At 38.3% G+C, this 24,140-nt stretch overlaps 1 protein-coding gene across 1 annotated transcript in view; it reads right to left on the bottom strand.

The window, feature by feature from the left end:
• POTEA (POTE ankyrin domain family member A) overlaps positions 1–24,140 on the bottom strand; it is a 77,983-nt gene that overhangs the window by 7,367 nt on the left and 46,476 nt on the right. Inside the window, 7 exon segments of the mRNA XM_053896586.1 lie at positions 5,678–5,810; positions 5,812–5,900; positions 7,089–7,264; positions 7,267–7,309; positions 7,842–8,027; positions 8,030–8,118; positions 9,799–9,858. Of these exon segments, the coding sequence (XP_053752561.1) occupies positions 5,678–5,810; positions 5,812–5,900; positions 7,089–7,264; positions 7,267–7,309; positions 7,842–8,027; positions 8,030–8,118; positions 9,799–9,858 (776 nt within the window).

Raw genomic sequence — 24,140 nt, 5'->3', positions numbered from 1 at the left:
GTCTGAAACTCCACAGCAAAATACCTGGCAGTGTTCTGGTGGGAAAGGCAAATCCCCAGGATTACAGTGGGGTCTGGGAAGTCCTCGGGCCACCCATGGAGAAGCGGTTCCACTGCTGGAAGGACATTTGGTAGAGGCTGTGTGGCCACTTGGTCCCAGGAGACCCCAGTGAACACATTCGCTCTTGCTGGAACAAGGTCATTGAATGTGAAGTCTGGTGCCAGATGTGTGGTGATTTGCCATAATCCCTGAAATGTCGCTGCTACAGGATCAGGTGAACGTTTTCTGGGGCGGGTTGGCACCCAGCCACAGATCTGGGCATTGGCAGCAACATGGTCCTGGGTGTGGCTGGAAACAAGCCATTGCTCGGTGAGACCATCCCCCAGAGGATCTGAGCAGATCAAAACTGCAGTGCCTCAGAGTGAGGGGTTGGGAAACAAAACTGCATCTTAGATGAAACTCAGGAGGGAGGCGGCGCCTGGAAACTTAAAGGCTTCGTCATGAATAATGTTAAATGGGGAGTAGAGAGAAAATAGAAAGGATGGGTGTGCAATTGCCGGTTGGGAAGAACACAGAGTTCCGATACTAGAGATTGGGTAGCTGGGTGAGAGCATTTTCAAATTTCACATGCATGTGCATACACACCAACAAGCGCCACAATATTCCACCTCAGTAAGCTAAGCAGCACCATCTAGTGGAGAACAGATCCGTTACACTAAGCCCTGCCTGAATGGGCCAAACTCACTTTTCAGGAACACAAATCTCTCCACCTGCTTAGTTTATGGACTACAAAGTAATTCTTCGTTTGACTTCTAAGGGAAAACAATGTAATATCAATTGTTTTTCAGTCTATTCGCTGGTCCATCTATACAATTTTCTCTTTTTTAGAATCTTTTTTTTTCTTCATACAGAAAGAGAAAAAATTATATTTGTTGTCATTTTTATTAAAAATATTTTTCGCTAATTTTCTGCTATATTTTTTAACTTTTGCAACTTCTTTTCAAATTCTATTTTACATCCCTCATTTCATTTTATTTCAATATATTCATTTTCTCAAATTTTCCAAAGATTTCCTTTTTCCCCTCATGTTTAATCTAATCTATCAAGTTCAATAGCCAGAAAAAAACACACCTAGGGTGTAGCATTTTTTTGATTTGTGTGTGTAGTTTTTAATTTTTTAATTTTAATTTTTTACCTTATTAATTCCTTTTCTTCCTTCAAAACAACAAAACGGGAATTCACCCCAAAAGAAACAGCAGAAACAAAAGACAGCCATGGACGAAATCAACACAGGAACAAGCAAGATGTTTGACCCAGAATTTAACATCACGATAATAAGAATACCAGTTGAGGCCGAAAATAGGTTATAATCCCTCTCTGTGGAGACAAAAGAAGTAAAAGCTAGTCAGGATGAAATAAAAAAATGCTTTAACTGAGGTGCAATCTCCAATGGATGCCACGGCGGCAAGGATGGATAAGGCAGAACAGGAAATCAGCGATAGGACAAACTTATGGAGAATCCTGAAACAGAATAAAAAAGGGATAATAATGCAAAAAAACATTACCAATTAGAGAAATCAGTGACTCATTAAAAAGAAACATCAGAATCATAGGAGTCCCAGAAGATGAAGGGAGAGAAAAAGTGGTAGAAGGGTTATGTCAGCAAATCATAGTGGATAACTTTCCTTACCTGTGGAAAGGCACAGACTTCAAAACACAGGAAGAACAGAGGACTCCCATAAGATTCAACAAAAGCCAACCATCAAAAGGCAGGAAACTACAAGGAAAGACAGACCAGGTTTGCAGCAGTCCTATCCACAGAAAATTGGCAGGCCAGAAAGGAGGGGCAAGAAATATTCAATGTGCTGAATCAGAAAAATATGCAGACAAAATTCCTAATCCAGCAAGGCTGTCTTTCAAAATAAAAGGAGATTAAAATTTTCCCAGACAAAAAAAATTTAAAGGAGTTCGAGACCACTTAACATGCCCTCAAGAAATTTCAGGGGGACTCTCTGGGGGGTGAAAAAATGAAAAAAGAAAAAAAAATGGCCAAGAACACCAAAGACTAGAAAGCACAAGAAAACACCACCACAAACTCCAAGTTTACAAGAAACATAATGGCAATAAGCTCATATCTTTGAGTACTCACTCTAAAAGTCAGTGGGCTAAATATTCCAATAAAAATACACAGGTAACAGAGTGGGGGTGGGGGGAAACAAGATCCATCTATATGCTGTTTACAAGAGACTCACATTAAACCTATAGACACCTTCAGATTGAAAAAAAGGGGATGGAGAACCATCTATCATGGTAATGGTCACCAAAGAAAGCCAGAGTAACCTTATTCATATTAGACAATCTAGACTTTAAAATAAAGACTGTAACAAGAGATGAAGAAAGATGTATCATACTTAAGGGTGTTTGTCCACCAAGAAGACTTAAAATCTGTAAACATTTATGCTCCAAATGTGAAAGCACCCAAATATATAAATGAACTAATCGCAAATATAAAGAAGCTAAAGAATAATACCATAATACTATGGGACTGCAATACCCCACTTATAGCAATGGAAAGATCATCTAAACAGAAATTCAACAAACGAACAATGGCTTTTAGTGAGACACTGGACCAGATGGACTTAACAGATATATTCAGAATATTTCCTCCTAAAGCAGTAGAATATATATTCTTCTCCAGGATACATGGAACATTCTGCAGAATAGATCACATACTGGGACATGGATCAGCCTTCTCCAAGTACAAAAAGATAACAATCATACCGTGCATATTTTCAGACCACAAGGCTATGAACCTTGAAATCAACCACAAGAAAATATTTGGATAGAGAAATACTTGGAGACCGAAGAACATCCTACTAAAGAATGAATGGTTGAAAGCAAGCTGATGCAGCCACTCTGGAAAACAATGTGGAGGTTCCTCAAAAACTACAAAGAGAACTACCCTATCACCCAGCAATTGCACTGCTAAGCAATTGCACTGCTAAGCAATATCCAGGGATACTGGTGTGCTGCTTCAAAGGGACACAAGCACCACCATGTTTATAGCAGCACTATCAACAATAGCCAAAGGATGGAAAGGACCCAAACGTCCATCGACGGATGAATGGATAAAGAAGATAAGATTATATGTATATAATCTTCTTTATATATCTATATCTATATCTATATCTATATCTATATCTATATCTATATCTATCTATATCTATATCTAATCTATATGAGAGAGAGATAATTACTCGGCAAACAAAAAGAATGAAATCTTGCATTTTGCAAGTACATGGATAGACCTGGAGGGTATTATGCTAGGTGAAATTAGTGCAAGACAAAAATCTTGCAGACGAGCTAAGCCTGCCCTTCCGCCCTGTGCACCTTGCAGATCTGCTTCGGCAAATATGCCAGATCCTGCAGTAGCATCACCACAAACCTAGCAGTGAGCAATTAGCACAGACTGAGGCCACACCACTCCACAGTGAGTCCTGCCCCTGGGAGAGGGAAAGATAAGGTACACACCAGTCTGACTGTGGCCCCAGCGGTGGGCTGGGGGCAGATATCAGGTCTGACTGTGCCTCCGCCCACCAACACAAGTTATTACAGACAGCACAGGGGAAGTGCCCTGCAGTTCTGCGCCACTCCAGAGACTATCCAAAATTATGAAACGGAAGAATCCTCCTCAAAAGAAACTCCAGGAAGTAGTGACAGATAACGAATTGATCAAAAACGATTTAAGCAATAAAACAAAACATGAATTTAAATAATAGTCATAAAATTAATAGTTGGGATTAAAAAAGCATAAAGGACAACAGAGAAACTATTGTTACAGAGATCAAGGGACTAAGAAAAAGGAGGAGCAAAAATTGCTATAAGTGAGGTGCAAAATAAAATGGATGTGACAACAGCTCAGATTGAAGAGACATAGGAGAGAATAGGTGAATCAGAAGATAAAATTATGAAAAAAGGAAGCTTAGAAAAAAAGATAAAAATCCAGGAGTATGAGAGGAGAATTAGCGAACTAAGGGACACAATTAAATGTAATAGCATATGCATAATTGGGATTCCAGAAGTGGAAGAGAGAAGGAAAGGTGCTGAAGGTATACTTGAAGAAACCATAGCTGAGAACTTCCCTGATCTGGGGAAGGAAAAAGGCATTGAAATCCAAGAGGCACAGAAAACTCCCTTCAGACGTAACTTGAATCGATCTGCATCACATATAGTCAAACTGGCAAAATACAAGGATAAAGAGAAAATTCTGAAAGCAGCTAGGGATAAACATGCTCTAATATATGAAGGGAGACCTATAAGACTAGTGACAGATTTATCTACTGAAACTTGGCAGGCCAGAAAGGAATGGCAGGAGATCTTCAATGTGATGAAGAGAAAAACTATGCAGCCGAGAATTTTAATCCAGCAAGTGTCATTTAGAATAGAATGAGAGATAAAGGTATTCCACCCCCCCCAAAAAAAAACCAAAAAAAGAAGGAATTCATCACAACTAAACCAGCGCTACAAGTGATCCTAAGGGGTATTCTGTGAGTGAAATGTTACAAGGGCCACAAAGTACTAGAGACATCACTACAAGCATGAAACCTACAGAGATCATGACTCTAAACCCATATCTTTCTATAATAACACTGAATGTAAATAGACTAAATGCACCAACCAAAAGACATAGGGTATCAGAATGCATAAAAAAACAAGACCCATCTATTTTCTGTCTACAAAAGACTCATTTTAGACCTGAGGACACCTTCTAATTGAAAGAGAAGGGAAGGAAAACTATGCTACTGGAACTCAAAAGAAAACTGGAGTAGCCATACTGATATCAGGCAAACTAGACTATAAATTTAAAGGCTGAAGATTAATTTAATAAATTTAATTTAACTTAAGTTAATAAATTAAAGACTATTAATTTAATAAATTAATAAATTAAAGACTATATATTAAAGGATGAAGAATGACATTATATAATAATTACAGGATCTATCGATCAGGAAAGCTAACAATTAAAAATGTCTATGCGCCAAAAACGGGAGCCCCCCAAAAGATAAAACAATTCATCACAATCATAAGCAACCTTCTTGATAAGAATGTGTTAATTTCAGGGGACTTTAATACCCCAGTGACAACAATGGATAGATCATCTAGACAAAGGATCAATAAAGAAACAAGGGCACTGAATGATACATCAGAACAGATGGACTTGACAGATATATTTAGAACTCTGCAAACCAAAGCAACAGAATATACTTTCTTCTCGAATGCACATGGCACATTCTCCAAGATAGATCACATACTGGACACAAAACAGCCCTTTATAATAACTATACAAGAAATGAGATCATACCATGCATAATTTCAGACCACAATGCTATGAAGCTTGAAATCAACGACAGGACGAAGTCTAGAAAACCTCCAAAAGCATGGAGGTTAAAGAACACCCTACTAAAGAATGAATGAGTCAACCAGCCAGTTAGAGAGGAAATTATGAAATATATAGAAAATATACATTTATATATATATAAATTTTACCTCAGTTCTTAGCACACATAATTATGACTTTTACTTATTATGTATTAGTTAACTCAGAATTTCACCAAATTAAAAGGAACAATTATATAAGATATATGAAACCCAAAATGAAACAGATAATATAAATAACCTTCCACAAGGAAGTCTCCCTGTAGTCATATGACGTCCATGGGTTTAAGGTAGGAATCACTAAGTTTCCTCTTGGAATAAGGTTTCCACTGAGCACTAAATTATTTTCAAAATGTCCATAATAAGGTGGTTCCAGGCCTGGACTCATGAGTCCTGAGTAAACTTCGGTGCTGCTGTCTCTCCACAAGAAGTTTTGTATTGCTCTCTGACAGTCACTCATTAGTCTGAAGATTACAAAACCAAATACATTTTCTTTTTCCCAAAATCTTTCCTAAATTCCTTATATTTTTTAAGTTTCTGTAATATTAAATAGCATTTGCCATTGAACAGTGTTTTAACACTTAACATGTGACAGAGCACACCTACTATCTAAAATTATACTTTGAAAATTGTTCTAAAGAAATAATGTTTCCAGGGGGATTCCTAACAATTCAAACCAGGGAAGGGAGAGAAGTGGCTATCAGTGATGTACATGGCTTAACAAATAATACTTGCTTCTTCTGGAATGGCTGTACTGACAGGATCCTTCAGGATGCCATTATATATACATATATTTATAAACATTTTTCTGATGTAAAATTAAACCATCCCTCAAAGACATTTTCAAGCGTTTGCTTTCACCACTCTTGTACATTTCGCTTATTATCTCAAAGAAACTGAGAATTTGACACTGAGGAGTTATTAGATGGCAGAGGTGTGATCAGAAAGAACTAAAACAGCCACAGAGGCAATTAGCTTATAACAGTTACCGAGGCACTGGAGGCAGAATCTGCCCTTTCTGTCTTCCGTCTTCCAAATACCTCCCTCCCACTATGGTGCTCTTTTTAGCCACTATTGGAATTATACTACCCCCAGCCCTGAGTGAGTCTTTCTGTATTTCACCTGTATGCCTTTATGTAAAGTAGAAAAAGCATAAAGCATAGTTTGTCTCAATCCCACTCTAGTAATCATACCAAAGATCACAATCAAGAGAATAAATGAACCAAGCTGCCAGGATGAGTAGTAGTACTTGACCTTTTAGGTTAAAGATGTAATCTTCCAAAAAGAAACTCATCAACATTTTTATTTAGGGTAAATCTGACAAGCAATTTTATAATAATATGCTTCTAAATGAGAAAGCTTCAAACAATGCACTTAAAGACTAGCAGATCCGATCAATGGAAAATATACAGGGCGGGGGGTGCGGGGTGGGGGTGGGGGAAGAGTCCCTGTAAAACCGAAAAAAAGAGGAGGGATGCAAACTGTCCTGCACTAACATTTCAAAGGTAAGTTCACTCAGAAACATCATTTTCCAAAATGACACGATCTAGTTGGCTCTCACTTCCAACTCATCTCATGATCTTGGCTCCACAGAAATTATGCTTTAGAGGCAAAATAATAAGTTAATTTCTTTTCTATGATTCTGTTTTGACTTACGTGTTCAGGTTATTTCTCAAGGACTTTCTAACTTTTCATTCTTCTAGGTAGAGTTGCCTGTAGGTTTCTAACTCTGTTTTAGTAGAATCTTCTTGAGAAGTCTTCATTGTAGAGATCTGAGATTTCGGATCTTTAATTCTAAGTTCCATTTGACTTCTCATTGAGCATGAGCATTTTCCCTTAACTTGTCCAAGTTTTCTTGAGCTGCTGCTTGTGCCTAAAGCAAATTAATAGGATAGTTTTAAAATAGCTATAATCGGAAAAATTAATTATAAATGTTTCCTTTAGTTCTGAGTCAATGATTCAGAGAGCAATTTTAAATGAAAAAAAGCTCAAGTATAAAATATTTATCATCAATGTCAACTGAATTAAACATGATTTATAAAATTAAAGTTCAATCATTCTTGTATTAGTATTCACACAATCTAATAATTCAAATAATAGAATCAATGACAAAATTTTAAAAGTCAACAATAAACTTAAGAATAATCCAAGTACAGTGCAAATTTTAAATCACAATTTTTCTTTTCCTCTTAATAGTGAGACTAGTTGTTTAAATCATCATTTTTTCTTATCCTCTTGATTTAGTAGGAATAAAGATGAAAACAAATCTTTAAAGGCAGGAACATATGCCTCCAGAAATCTACAAATTACCATAAAGCAAGTAGAGGAAACACATACAATACATATATCCAAAATGTAATTTTCAGTGAAATGAATTAAAGCACATTACAGATCAATAAATTAACCTGTAAAAACATGTTGACTTCGTGTCATTTTTCTATGTAATTTTTCTGGACTATGTCCAGTCATGCTCTTTCTTCAATATCCCGTTTATACTGTTCCACTTGACTGCGTTCTACCATATTCATTTCCATAAATTGTTTCCATTTGACTACTTCTTGCTGTAACTTCTTGTTACTGCTCACTTCTTGTTATTGCTCTCTAGTTTTTCACGTTCTTTGAAAGATTTCATTGGTAATAACTCTTGTTGAAGAACTTGATATTTTGCATTGAGGTGCAAAACTCATTTTTATGATGTAGTTTCCAGTTCCGTTGTAATGACATCAGCCTGCATGAATAAAACAATATAGTTTGGAATTGGAGTGAAAACAGTCTCTAACTAAAAACTACTATCAAAATTTTGTTCCAGATTTTAAGTAATCTCTAAGCCCACTGTGAGGCATGAACTCACAATCTCAAGATCAAGAGTAACTGAGCCAGCCAGGGACTCAAAATCTAAATAAACTCATTTGCAACAAAATTTTACCTGTGTTAGAATTTGGAACCTTAAACAACTCAGAAAATCAAGAGACACGTTAAAGCCATCAGGTGTTTCTGAAATAGATTTTTGCTATCATTGTCTTTACTACACAATATTTGTACTTCTTTCTATACTTTTATCTTTCTATGATTTTTCCATATCTTTCTTTCATAAAATAAGTCCCCTCTTAGGAGAAAATCTCTTAGCCCTTCCCCATCTTAACACTCCATAATTTTTAAAGAAGTTTTAGCAATATCATATTGACTTATGTATGCCCAAGTCAAAAAATACGTCCCATGATAAGACTCTGGAAATAAGACTAATTCATGAATCTATAAGTAATGATTCTAATGCCACGACCTGTTTCTGAACTGCAAATATTTATGCTAATTTGAACTGCATTCCCAGGAGAAATGATTCTCCAGGATGTGTTAAGAAATCACATCTCCCAGTATAAAACTTTAATTGGATGATCCACATATGTTTTTGAGGCAAAAAAATTTTTATTTCAATACTGTTATCTTGTAATCCTTTGTTACTTTCTAGAAAATAAGAGATCATACTAAACAAAAACAACAAAACTGGCTAGAGTTTCAGTGATGCTGAGTTGGGAAGGACTTCCATTCATTCTATATGATTGGTAAGACAAGGTGAGTGGATGTGGTCGTTTTATAAATTTGTTGATACCTCTGTGAAAATCCCTCCCCTTAAATATATGCTGCCTTCAGTAACTCGTTTCTAGTGAACAGAATATGCAGAACTGCTGTGATTTTTAAGGCCAGCTGAGAAAATGTGATACCGCTTCCATCTGACTTTCTTTCTCTAGGGAACCTCACACTTAGAACGCAGCCACCACATTGTGAGGAATCCCAGGCTACCTAGTGAGTCTTCATGTAGATACTCCAGCTTAGACTAGCCAACATCCTAGCCAAAGGCCAGCCTCAACAGCCAAACACGTGCATGAACAAGCCTTTAGATGATTCTAGTCTCCAGCTTCCAGTTATGTCAGCTGATGCCAAATGAAGAAGAAATGAGTTGCTCTACTCTGTCTAAAGATTGGTGAACAAGATAAATGCTGTTTTGAACTACTAGGTTTAGAGGTGGCTTATTATGCAGCAGTAAATTGCTACCACAGAAACTGATACTAAAAATGGTGTGCTGCTATTCAAAAAAACCTAAAACTAAACTTCCTTTGAACCAGGAGGTAGGTGGAACCTGGAAAGATGTAGAAAAGCATAAGAATGAGACCCAAAAACGGCCTCCACAAGACTCTTAGTGGAAACCTGATGGCCTGTGAAGAGGCTGACAGCAAGGGTTTCTAAGCAAGTAAAGAAAATGACACTGGAGGAAAGGGAAGTCATGCTACAAAATACCTGAAAGTAAAACGGATAGGAAAGAGAAACTAAAGAAAGACTATGCAACTGAAAGGAGCCAGGACTTACTGGGTTCAAGTATCTGTTTCTCATTTACGGCCTCTTTACATGTTGAACTGTCAAATAATGCTAAAATAAAGAAATGGCTTTTGGGTTAAGAGAAAATCCAGGGTGCTATCAGGAAAACAGAAAGATTTGAGGTATGCCTCCAATTTCTTTAAGGATCTTAAGAGTATAAGATTTTTTTTTTAAAGTGGGTTCCACACCCGACATGGGGCTTAAACTCAGCACCCAGAGATCGTGTCACATGCTCTACCAACTGGGCCAGCCAGGAGCCCCAAGAGTAGACAAATTTTAAAGGCATTGTCCTATAAGAGCTTCACAGGAAACCTGAAGTGAAAAGCTTATCTCAAAAGGACTTGGGAGGGTCGCTTTGCTAAAACACGGCATGAAATCCAGTAATATTTACAGGAAACTAAAAAAAAAGGTAAGGGATTTATAGTAGCAAACATACTATTTGCCACCTTGGACTAAAAGAGACCAACTAGTGCAAAATGAAAAGAGGCCTTTGGGTCTTAGAAGTCCCACAGGGAGGAAGCAGGATGAAAAAACAGCTGCAAATACAGGACATTCCTTATGAAAAGAAAGGAACCAAGAGCTTAAAGAGTAAAGAAAGGGAAGAGACATGGAGAAAGTATTCCCGTGGTTAGGACTACGTCCCAACTTAAGAATTGACAGCATGCATCAGGCTCTATTTCAAAACTCTTATGGACTAGGGTGCTTCCCATCTTCTTTTCCTGAATGGGAGAGTCTTCAGCAGTTGACTAGAATGTTGCATTTGTGAGTGGTAAATAACTGTCTCTTTCGTTCTCAAGTCCTCATATTGAGAACACTTGCACTCAAGGAGCTATACTTTAGATACCATAACCCAGGCAGCTTATCCCCACTGCACCTGATTAAGATGGTGAGATCTTGGACTCAAGCCCTGAACCTGATGCCATGATAACTGAGACTTGCAGGAGGTATTGGAGGGGGAGGGGAGTGAATGTATTTTTCAAGTCGGAGGAATACAAAAATTTGTGGCCAGTGGGTAAATTATACTGCTTTTTAAAGGTGTCCATAGGTTTTAAATATTAATTCCATTAAAAAAAAAAAGGCCATGGAACAACCTTAGTGGCTTGCTCCTAATGAACAGAATATGTGACTATGATCTTGTGTGTATCCCAAGCCTAGGTGACAAAAGGCGATACAGCTCCTGCCTTGCTCTGTATCTCAGGCTGCTTACTTGGAATCTAGCTCCCCATCTAGTGAGGAAGTCTAGTCCACAAAGAAGGTCTAAGTGTGTCAGTTTAAGTGTTTCTGCTGCCTCCTGAACTGAAGTCCCAGGCAACAGCCAGCATCAACCACCAGACGATAGTGAACAAATCTTCAAATGGATCCAGCCCCAAACCTTTCAGTTGCCCCACCTGAAGCTGAGCGGGGCAGAGACTAGCTGTCCTGACCACATTTTCCTAACAGATTTGTGAACAAAAGAAATCTAATCTTTGGGGAGTTTGTTAAGAAAAAAACAAAAATGATAAATTGAAAAGTGGATTAAAAAAAAAGAGAAGACACATAAACCTGTATAGGAGAAATTGGTCTCCATTAAAGTAGGATGTAATGAATGTTAAGATTAATTTATTAACAACCAATGGTGCTAATGAGAAGAAGCAGATAACTAGAAGCAAGATCTAAGAAGTTTTTCTCTCAGTTTTTCCCCAGTTAGGATCATATTAGCTGCTCAATTTCCATATATGGCCTTTATTATGTTGAGGTAGGGTTCCTCTAAGCTTATTTTGTTGAGGTTTGTATCATGAATGGATGTTATAGTTTGTCAAATTCTTTTTCTGCATATATTGCAATATTTTATTCTTTTTTGAAAATTATTATGAGGTATCACATTCATTGATTTCCAAATATCGAACCACCCCTGCAAACCAAGCATAAATCCCATTTGGTTATAGTGAATAATTAATTTTAATTATAGTGAATAATAATTTTAATATTTATTTATTTTTGAGAAAGAGCACAAGCAGGGGAGGGACAAAGAGAGAGGGAAACACAGAATCTGAAATAATCTCCAGGGTCCAAGCTGTCAACAGAGCCTGACACTGGGCTCAAACCGACGGACCATGAGATCGTAACCTGAGCTGAAGTTGGATACTTACCTGACTAAGCCACCAAGCTGCCCCTGCCCCCCGGAAATGATTTTTAAATGTATTGTTGGATTCAGTTTGCTTATTTTGTTGAAGATTTTTGCATGTTCATCAGAGATGCTGGCCTGTAATTCTCTTTGTGGTGTCTTTATCTGGTTTTGGTATCAGGGTACAGCTGGCATAGAATGAATTTGGAAGTTTCCCTTCCTTTTATGTTTTTCTGGAAAAAGTTGAAAAGGACAGGTTAAACTTTCTTTTTTCTTTTCTTTTTGTTTTCCTGTATTAGTTCTTCTTTACATGTTAATATTTACGTCTGAAGTCATCTGGTCCTAGACTTGTGTTGGTTGAGAGTTTTCTGATTTCTGATTCAGTTTCCTTGCTGGTTATTGATTTTTTTTTCAAATTTTCTATTTCTTCTTGTTTAAGTTTGGTAAGTTTTATATTTCTAGGAATTTTTTCATTTCTTCTAAGTTGTCCAAATTTATGGCATACATTTTTTTCACAATACTCTCTCATACATATTTGCATTTGTGTGGTGTTGGTTCTTATTTCTACTCTCACATTTGTGGTTTTATTTATTTCGGTCTTTTCTATTTTCTTGATTACTCTGGCTAACGCCTTATCAGTTTTATTAATTTTTACAAAGAATCAGCTTTAGGTTTCATTGATCTGTTCTAGTTTTATCTGTTTTTTGTTTCTCTATCATTCTTTTCTGCTTTAATCTCTTTTTTAAATTTTATTTTGAGAGAGACCACAAAAGAGTGGGGGATGGGCAGAGAGAGAGAGAGAGAGGGAATACCAGGTAGGTTCCATGCTGGCAGCAGAGAGCCTAACACGGGGCTCTATCTCACAACTGTGAGATCATGACCTGAGCCAAAATCGAGAGTCAGACAACCAGGTAAGCCACCCAAAGTCCCCCTGCTCTGATCATTATTACTTGCTTTCTTCTGCTGGTTATGGGCTTCATTTATTGTTCTTTTTCTAGCTCCTTTGGTGTAAGGTTAGGTTGTTTGAAATTTTTCTTGCTTCTTGAAGTAGGCTTATATTGCTCTGTACTTCCCTCTTAGGACCATTTTTGCAGCATCTCAAAGGTTTCAGGACATTGTTTTTTCATTTCCATTTGTATACACGTAATTTTTAAAATTTCTTCTTGTATTTCCTGCTTAACCCATTCCAGTGTAGTAGCACGCTATTTAACTTGCATGTATTGTTTTTAAAAATTAAGGCCTGTTTTTTTGTTTGTGATCCATTCTTGAAAGTATTCCATGTACACTTGAAAACAACGTGTATTCTGTTTTAGGATGAAACGTTCTGAAAAAATCTCTTAAGTCCAATCTGGTCCTCTCTGTCCTTCAAGTCAGATTGTATCCTTTCTTTTTTTTTAAATATATGAAATTTATTGCCAAATTGGTTTCCATACAACACCCAGTGCTCATCCCACAGGTGCCCTCTTAAATACCCATCACCCACCCTCCAATCCCTCCCACCCCTCATCAGCCCTCAGTTTGTTCTCAGTTTTTAAGATTATCTTATGCTTTGGCTCTCTCCCACTCTAACCTCTTTTTTTTTCCTTCCCCTCCCCCATGGGTTCCTGTTAAGTTTCGCAGGATCCACATGAGTTAACACATATGATATCTGCTTTCTCTGTATGGCTCAAAGCCACAGTGTGCTCTTGGTTTTGGGGGTAGATTCCCGTGGTTCATCATAGACAACACACAGGCTCATCCCAACTAGTGCCCTCCTCAATGCCCACCACCCACTTTCCCTTCTCACCCACCGCCTCCCCCATCAACCCTCTATTTTTTCTCTGCATTCAAGAGTCTCTTATGGTTTGCCCCTCTCCTCTGTTTGTAACTAATTTTCCTCTTCCCTTCCCCCAGGGTCTTCTAAGATTCTCAAGTTCCACAAATGAGCGAAAACATATGATATCTGTCTTTCTGTGACTTGTTTCATGCAGCATAACACCTTCCAGTTCCAGCCACATTGCAAGAGATAGCACGATTTCACTCTTTCTCCATGCCAGGTAGTATTCCAGTGTATATATAAGCCACATCTCTTTATCAGTTGATGGACATTTAGGCTCTTTCCACAATTTGGCTATTGTTGAAAGCACTGCTAGAGACATTGGAGTAGATGTGCCCCTAGTAATCAGCACTCCTGTATCCTTTGCATAAATTCCCAATAGTGCTATTGAGGGGTCGTAGGGTAGTTTGATTTTCAATTGTTTTGAGGAACCTACACATTCTTCCACAGCGGCTGCACCAGTTTGCATTACCACCAACAGTGCAAACATACCCTCGCTTTCAGTCTGCAGGTGTCTTTGTGTCTAAAATGAGGTTTTTATAGGCAGCATACAGATGGGTCTTGTTTTTTAATCCATCCTGTCACCCTAGGTCTTTTGTTGGGAGTGTTTATTCCATTTATATCCAAATTATTGACAGTTATGTATTTACTGTCATTTTACTACTTTTGTGGTTGTTTCTGGAGATTTTCTCAAATCCTTTATTGTTTTTCTCTCAATGTCTTTCTAATTTGCTTTAAGGATATATTTGATTTCTTTCTCTTTATTCTTTGCATGCTTATTAGTGGGCTTTGTTGTTGATAGGCAATTTGTATATCACCTCTTCTGCGTGTAGCAGTCTATATTGTTGATGGTCACTTAAGTTAGAGCTCATTTTTTTTTCTCCTCCCCATGTTTTGATAAGCTATTATATTGTATATCCTTTTTTGGGTCATTCCTTGATGATTTTTTTTTTACAGAAATATATATTTTACTTTTACATTTCCTGCCTTTATACTGTCATTTTTGATCTCTCCTTTCCACTCAGAGTCTCCTATAATATTTTTTACAGGCGGATTTAGTGGTCACAAATTCCTTCCATTTTTGTTTGAGAAATTCTTTATCACTTCTTCTGTTATGAATGATAGCCTTACTGGATAGAGTGTATTTGGCTGCAGATTTTTCTCATTCAGCACTTTGAATATATCATGCCAATTCCTTCTGCCTTGCAAAGTTTCTGTTGAAAAATCTCCTGCTAGCCTTATGGGTTTTCCCTTGGAAGTTAATGACTTGTTTTGCTACTTTTAAGATTTGTAGCAGTGGGGCGCCTTCGTGGCTCAGTCGGTAAAGCATGACTTGATCTTATCTCAAGTTGTGATCTCGCATTTTGTGGGTTTAAGCCCTCCAGTGGGCTCTCCACTGACAACACAGAGAGTGCTTGGGATTCTCTCCCTCTCTCTCTCTGCCCCTCCCCTGCTTGTGTCTGCATTCCGTCACGGAAATAAAAAAAGAAAAAAGAAAACACTAAAAACAAAGATGTTAGCAGTATATTTTGCAAATTTAATTACAACATGTCTTGGGTGTCGATTTTGATGGAAGTTCTCTGTGCCTTCTGGATCTGGATGTCTGTTTTCTTCTCCACATTAGGGAATTTTTCAGTTATTGTGTCTTCAAATCAATTATCTGTCCACTTCTCTCTGTCTTCTTCTGGGACTCCTATCATATGAATGTTTTTATATTTGACGGAGTCACAGAGTTCCTTAAGTCTATTCTTGCATTGATAATTCTTCTTGGTCTTCTTCAGCCTCACTGCTTTCCATTACTTTGTCTTCTAAGTCATTAATTTTTTCCTCTGCTTCTTCCAGCTTGCTGTTTATTTTTACTACACTCTTCATCTCTGATTCTGGAACTCTTTTATGTCTGTAGCAAGGGTCCCTCTGATGTCTTCCATTCTTTTCTCAAGTCCAGTGAATAGCCTTATGATCATTCTTTTAAATTCCCCATTAGGCGTGTTATTTACATATGTCCCATTTAGGTCTCTGGCCATGGCCTTATCCTGTTCTTTCATTTGGGATAAATGCCTCTGTCTTTTCATTTTGTCTAAATGTCTGCAGCTTCTGTGTGTTAGAGAAGCCAGTTATGTCACCTGCTTCAGAAAGTAATGGACTTAGGAAAAAGACGTCATGTAATGTCCAGGGTCTAGCACTTCAGGGAGTGTCACCAGTGTGTGCTGCATGTGTTCTGCTGTTGTGTTCTGGCTATGCTATCCTTCAGGCCAGTCGTCTGCAGAGGCTCTCCTTGCCTGGTCTGGTGAGTGTTTGGTCCCTGGCCTGAACATAGCGAGTTTTAACTAGGTGTGCTCTGGTCTGCTTATGAAATGAGACCTGTCACCACCTCTCCTGGAACTGAGGCCAAGGGAAACTCTCTGGCTGGGAGATGTGGTGTGGGCAGGCATTTTTCTTGGTTTGGGAGATGGGTTTGCTGTGCTGGACCTCAAGCAAGAGTGATTAAAAAATGAAGTTCCACCAGAGTGCAAGGGAGTAGTGCTTGATGTAAGCAAGCTAGGTAGCCAGTGTTAGCAATGCACTGCTTCCTGCAGGTGACTTTATATTTGTGGTGACGGGCAGAAGGAGATGTTGCCAGCCAGCAGCTTTGTTCCTACACACAGGTCTCTCTGAACTTTGCCTCTGAGGGACGTGCTCTGAGAAGAGCAACTAATCTCCTCATTGTGTGCCCCAGGCACTCTTCAGACCACTGTATCCATGCTATATGCTCCCACGTTGTTTGCCTGCCTTCTGTCGAAGAGCAGTGCAGTACTTCTGGGCTCTAAGCCATCTAAACCGGATACCCTTTTAAACTCCAGACTTGAAGCACTACTGGTTGCAAGAACTCACGAAATGCAGCCCTTCTTGTTTTCTAAGCCAGTGGGTATGGGGATATGTTCTCTTTGTGCATTCCCCTGTGCATTCCTCTCTCTCATCCTTACCCACAACCTCGACTCCCGTCTGCAGCAGCCAGGATCTGTTTCTCTTCTAGGCGACATTTCTGCATCAAGGACCTTCTTTGATGTGGCCTCTTTTCTCTCTTTTGTTGTGGAGTTTGTTCTCTCAGTCTTCAGGTCGATTTCTGGGGTATTTAGGGTGAGCTGACTGTTACCTAGTTGTATTCGTGGGATGAGGCAAGCCTAGAGTCCTCCTACTCCTCTGCCATCTTCCTGTCTCTAAGATCTTTTGCTAAGACTCCCTTCAATTCCAAAATTCTTACAGGTAGGCAGAAATGCCTCTTTAGAATTTCCCAAGGTAGAAGCACAGAGACATACGATTTGAAGCACAATAGTTGAAAAACTATAAAGAGTCAATGTGATAACCAAAACTGGGCCTTTGATCTGATTTCAATTAAAGGAAATAGGCAGCTTTTAGTATTTTTTATTCCATTGAATACTCAATCTTCATTCTCCTTTCCTCAGTGAGGAAATAAAGAGAATGTTATAGAATCATTTTTCATCTTTTCAGTAGCAAAACAAATGTACTGTCCTTTAGTACTACTTAAATTAACTGCACATTCTCTTTTACTTTATTCCAACCTTGTTTTTGTGGGGAGGTAAGACCACAAAGACCTCTTTGTCTTGTCCCACAATGCTTCTCCATATCATACAAGTTGGCTTCAAAGTTTGTTGTCATTCAAATTACCAATTTACTATCTGTCTCTGATAAATCAACTTAATACTAACTCACTATGTACAGCTGTATTATTTGAATGATGTAATGATTATTCCATTAATTATATGCTGAGCTATAACGTATAGCTATGCATATCTTTCTATTTAAGTGAAACAAGGGGATACAGACTACTGTGTTTCCAAGAATGTAGGATCTGTGCCAAGAACAGGATTAACACCAGTGTTACACAAAAGAACCAGGTCAGAAGAGGATCTCATTGTGAAATGCAAGATGATGGATTAGCAAGATTGCTTAACAGGAAAGAGGAATAGCTCAGAGTTAATTTTTCCTTCCTAGATGGTGAAAACTATGGATGAGTCTATGCATTATAATGAGATAATAAAACATGAAGTAAACGGTAGACTGAGTCAAGAGATCCTATGGCCAAGATTTGATGGAAATGAAAGTGGGCACCACTGAGACACTAAAAGTTTGCACAGGCGGGGAACCTGGGTGGCTCAGTCAGTTGAGCCTCAACCTCTCAGGTCATGATCCCAAGGTCATGGGACCAAGACCACTGTCAGCCTCAACACTGTGAAGCCTGCTAAAAATTCTCTCTCCTCTCTCTCTCCCCACACACCCCCTCGTCCTGCTTGTGCATGTTCTAAAAATACATATAAATATAAATAAATAGATAAAAGTCTGAACACACTAAAGAAAGAGCATTTTATCTTTTTGAGCCTGACTTCACATTGAGTCATGGGGTCAGCAATGGCTGGCGTAGCCAGCATAGGCTGGCGAAAGTGTCCTTCAAGAAGCAAAAATCTCTGTAGGAGCAAAGTTAAGTTCTACTACATTGACTTTTTATTATTACACAAGTGACTGGTAATTTGCAAGATAACTAGGAAAAAGTTTTCATAAAATTTGATATGGTACTGGCATAAGGACAGACATATAGATCAATGTATTAACATTGAGAATCTAAACATAAACTCTCACATTATAGTGAACTGATTTTCCACAAGGGTGCCAGACAATTAGAATAAGAATAGTCTTTATAACAAACGGTACTGAGACAGATGGATACCCACAGGCAAAGTAATAAAATCAGACCTCTACCCCATAGCATATATAAAAAATTAAAATCTAAGAGCTAAAATGATAAAACTCTTAGAAAAAAGCTTACATGTATATGTTTGTGACTGGATTTGGCAATGATTTCTTAGACATGACACCAAAACACAAAAGCAGATTGAGTTTACTTCATCAAAATTAAAAAATACTATGCTTCAAGTATCACCATCAAGAAAGTGAAAAGGCAAGTGACTAAATAGGAGAAAATACCTGAAAATCCCATATCTCTTAAGGGATTTGTATGTAGGATATTTAAATAACTCTTCCAATAACGAAAAGACAATCCAATAGAAAAACGGGCAAAAGAATGGATTAGTTCTTTAAAGACGATACAGAAAGGGATAATAACGTTCAAAGGGAGATGTTCGGGGTGACTGGGTGGCTCAGTTAAGCTTCTGACTTGGGTTCAGGTCACGATCTCACGGTTCTTGGGTTCGAGCCCCGCATCAGGCTCTGTGCTGACAGCTGGGAGCCTGGAGCCTGTTTCAGATTCTGTGTCTCCCTTTCTCTCTGCCTCTCCCCTGCTCAAACTGTCTGTCTCAAAAATAAAGGAGACATGTTCAACAGCATTAGTTCTAAGAAAATGCAAACCCAAAACCACAAGAAGCCGTTTCATACCCACTAGAATTGCTATCATAAAAGTAACAGATAATGACAAATATTGGCAAGAATCAGGAAAATGGGTACTCTCAAAAACTGCTGATGAAAATGTAATGTTGCTGCCACTTTGGAAACAGTCTGGCAGTTCCTCAAAAGGTTAATCTAGAAAAACAATTGTTCTAAACTTATTTGAGAGAGAGTGCACAAGTGGGGTAGAGGAACAGAGGAGAGGGAGGGAGAGAATCCCAAGCAGGCTCCAATGTAGGGCTTGATTCCACAACCCTGAGATCATGACCTGAGCTGAAATCAAGAGCCGGCCACGCAACTGGCTGAGCCACCCAGTTGCCTGCCCCTTCTCAAAAAGTTGAAAAAACAAAACAAAAACAAACATAAAAGTTTATTTAACAGAGTTACCATATTAACCAGCAACTGTATTTATAGGTATATACCCAAGAGAAATCAAAACATGTTCACATAAAAAGGTGTTCATCACACAAAAAATAACCTCAAAATGGATGAAAAACCTCAATGGAAGACAGGAACCTATCAAAATCCTCGAGGAGAAAGCAGGCAAGACCCTCTTTGATCTTGCCTGCAGCTTCTTATTCAAAACGTCTCCGGAGGCAAGGGAAACAAAGGAAAAAATGTACTAGGGGGACCTCATTAAAATAAAAAGCTTGTGCACAGCGAAGGAAACAATCAAAACTAAAAGGAAACCTACAGGATGGGAGAAGGTGTTTGCAAATAACATATCAGAGAAAGGGTTAGTATCCAAAATCTACAAGGAACTTCTCAAACTCAACACCCAAAACACAAGTCATCCAGTGAAGTAATGGGCAAAAGACATGAATAGGCACTGCTCCAAAGACATCCCGATGGCCATACAAATCAAAACCACACTGAGATACCACCTTGCGCCTGTCAGAATGGCTCACATTAACAACTCAGGCAACAACACATGTTGGCGAGGATGCAGAGAAGAGGATCTTTTTCCATTGCTGGTGGCAAGGCAAGCTGGTGCCGCCATTCTGGAAAACATGGAGTTTCCTCAAAAAACTAAAAATAGACCTAACCTACGACCCAGCAATTGCACTACTAGGCATTTATGCAAGGGATACAGGTGTGCTGTTTTGAAGGGACACATGCACCACCAGCACTCTCAACAATAGCCACAGTATGCAAAGAGCCGAAATGTCCACCGATGGATGAATGGATAAAGAAGATGTGGTATGGGGCGCCTGGGTGGCTCAGTCGGTTAAGCGGCTGACTTTGGCTCACGTCATTTGATCTCCCAGTCCGTGAGTTCGAGCCCCGCGTCGATTTGTGTGCTGACAGCTCAGAGCCTGGAGCCTGTTTCAGATTCTGTGTCTCCCTCTCTCTGACCCTCTGCTGTTCACACTCCGTCTCTTCTTGTCTCAGAAATGGGTAAAACGTTAAAAAAAATTAAAAAAAAGGATGGGGTATATATAGTCCATGGATTATTACTCAGCAATCAAAAAGAATGAAATCCTTCCATTTGCAACTACGTGGATGGAACTGGAGTGTATTATGCTAAGTGAAATTAGTCGAAAGACAAAAATTATATGAATTCCCTCGTATGAGGACTTTAAGAGACAAAACAGATGAACAAAAGGGAAGGGGAACAAAAATAATATAAAAACAGGGAGGAAGACAAACACAGGAGACTCATAGAGAACAAACTGAGGGTTGCTGGAGGGCTTGTGGGGGGGTGTGCTAAATGGGTAAGGGGCATTAAGGAATCTATTCCTGAAATCATTGCTTCACTAAATGCTAATTTGGATACAAATTTGAAAAAAATAAAAACTAAAGATACAACAAGAATAACGCGCGCCCACCACAAAAAAATTTCTCAACCAAGGAAGCCCCTGGTTTTGGAATTCAGGAGATAAGGACCTTCTAGAGAAGTCAGAGCTATGGACTGAGTTGGCTGAAAGCTATCTAAGTTTTTTTTTCACAAGGAAGACCTTAAAGCGGCAGAAAATTTCATGCCATAACCCTAATTCCTTTCTGTAGGGATCTACAGAAAATCCCTCGTTATTCTTTAAGCTTCATCAGTTTTGGATAATCTTACAAATTTTAGTTTTTGAGACCTTAATGATTTCTTTAGGACATAGTAGCAGGACAACGCCTAGCACTCTCCTTCATAGAAGACTGATCAACAGATTGTCATGTTACTCGCATGAAAATTCCCTAATACAATGTGACTTATTAGACCTCTAGAAAAGAAAATAATTTTCAATGTCTCTTCGGCCACAAAAAGGACAAGTCAACAGAATGTTCTAGTTCCCCTGACGGGTATAGCTCTAATGAAAATTGCATGTATATTATATAGCTTGTGTGACTGACAGAAAAGAGTTGGTCAGTGTATCTACCTCATTGCTCTCACTTAGGATTTACAGAGTGATTCTTACAAAGGAGGGTGAGAGTGGGATGACATTAAGTGTTCCGCTTGGAAAACAGTTGGGGTTTCACTACATACCAATAAATTAGAATCCTGAATGACACATTAGTCTTTCCTGAGATTGATTTGAGAAATTTCTGAAAGGCTGATTAACTCAAGTGAGTGAAAACTCTGAACTTGCAATGGTAGGAGCACTATGTTACTAGGTAAGGCCCTTAGTGAGCACACATTTCTAAATTTTTACTGGCATTTCTTTTCCTTTCCAAATACAAAAAGTCCATTCCTTTGAGAAGGACATTTGCATAACGACCTGCTAAGTAATTCTTGATGAACACAATAAATTGCAAACGTGTAATTGTGAATTACAACTAATCATTATTGACATAACCCTTTCTCAAACTCTCACTGAAGTGTTGAGACTACAAGAGAAAGTCAAAATTCAAGATGAAATGATCACTCAAAGTGTGCAGAGGTTTGAAACACGTTGAAAAATATTAGCAGGGACTCACACATCTGTATGCCAACGTTCACAGCAGCATTATATACAGTAGCCAAAAGGAGGACTAAACCAAATGCTCATTGAAGTATATATAAAATGTTGCTTTTATTGGATTCTCACAATATTTTTATTTAAATCTCACTACAAACAATGCTTTATGAATTCAATCAGCTTCATCTCTATAGAAAAATTACATCACTAGTAGCAAGGAGGAACAATATCAACCAAATATTTTTGTCAGTGAGATTTTCCATATGATTAGTGAAATAAGGATTCCTTTTCAGTAAGACAGGCATTAAGAGATCGATTTACCAATTTTGCCTTTAGCATATTGCTCTGAAGATCTTGAATTTGGGCCGCTTGATGTTTGATGGTTTCTTCTTGCCTGGCATTTTTAATCTTTAGCCTAAAATGCAGATCTTAAGATAATTATTCTCACACATAATTTTAAAACAGTATCGTGTAATTTCTGAACAAATGAAGGTATTTCAGAAATTCTTAAAATTGTATCAAGAGGAAGTTTTGGGAATTGTGCCAATTTTCGCGTGTTTTGTGGTAATGGTGCAGAATTGAGAGATAAGATGCCAAATTTTTGCATTTCAAAATAGGTCAAATCTGGAATTTGTATCCAGCTTAACAATGATATACTGGCATAAGTAATACATTCCTCTTAGTACACTGCTTATCTGCTTTAAAAATAAGCTATTTTCTGTTAGGTTTAAATTATACTTTAGCATATGATCTTTCATCTTAGCGTATCTTATGGCCTCGGCATGTCATTCCTGTGCTTCTTGCAACTAAAATAAAGAAAAATAATTTTAAATACTGATCTTGTAGAACACCATCACCTATTTCTGTAACTAAATTTTTTTTTTAACTTTAGAGACAGAGAGGGAGAGGGCACAAACAAGTGGGAAGGGAGTCAGAGGGAGAGACAGAGAAAATGGTAAGCAGGCTGCAAGTTCAGGATGAAGCCTATGTGGGGCTCGGTCTCATGACCGGTCTCATGATGTCGGGTTTGGTATCATGACCTGAGTGGAAATTAAGAGTCAGGACGCTCAACCAACTAAGCCGTCCAAGTGCCGCTGTAACTAAAATCTTATTGGCCCCAGCCACACCCTCCTCTACATGCTGATCGATGGCTAGTATGAGGTCATAACAAGAGTTGAGCTTCTACAACAGAAACTATGACCTGAGATGAAAACATCTCAATACGGTTACAGAATAGTTTACAAATCTTACTCTCCTACAAAACATAACATTGTTAATGTTTTTAAATTACATATGATCAGATAGACATATATCTACTGGTCAAATGGAGGAAATATAGGAATTTACCTTATGGTAAACATTTCAGTTTTCATATTCCAAGCACCATATCAACTATGATTTTAAATATTCACATAGGTGAATGACATTGGTATTCTCGTGATTATGAAACTGAACATGCTGTTTTCAGTGACTACAAAATATTTCATGGAAGAGTTTGACAAGCAGTATCTTAGTAGGAGCCAGAAAGCCTGGGTCTGAATTCCCAATTCTGCTGGTTATGAGCTGTATGACCTTGAGCACACTACCTAAAATTCGGTGTCTCAGTCTCTGCATCTGTAAAATGAAGGTAATAACAGTACCACTGGGGTACCTGAGTGGCTCAGTCGGGTCAGCGTCTGGCTCTTGATTTCGGCTCAGGACATGATCTCAGAGTCATGTGATTGAGCCCCACATAGAGCTCTGTGTGGATAGCGAGGAGCCTGCTTGGCAATCTCTCTCTCTCTCTCTCTCTCTCTCTTTCTCTAAAAATAAAGAACCTTATAAAATTGATCTCATAAATAATAATAGGATCTACCTCACTGGGATCTTGGGAATTTAAAATTAGGAAATAATACATGAACTACTTAGAAGGGTACATACACAATGTCAGTTCTAAGTGTATGCATTTAGCATGTTTACTGTGGCTGTATTTTGCGTTCCAATACAATGAAATAGTTTAGGCAGGTGGCATGCCAATACAAGTGGTCCTCTATACAAATTATACTGACGTCATTCTTCATACCACTGCAAGTGGCAGCAAATGGGGAGCATGAGGCCCAGAATCTCTCCTCAGTACTTCACACATCTTTCG

This window comes from Panthera pardus, unplaced genomic scaffold, assembly GCF_024362965.1.
Source record: "Panthera pardus isolate Hobbes unplaced genomic scaffold, ASM2436296v1 HiC_scaffold_7, whole genome shotgun sequence".
NCBI lineage: Eukaryota > Metazoa > Chordata > Mammalia > Carnivora > Felidae > Panthera > Panthera pardus.
The sequence above is the reverse complement of the archived record's forward strand: the minus strand, read 5'-3'. Positions and strand labels throughout refer to the sequence as shown.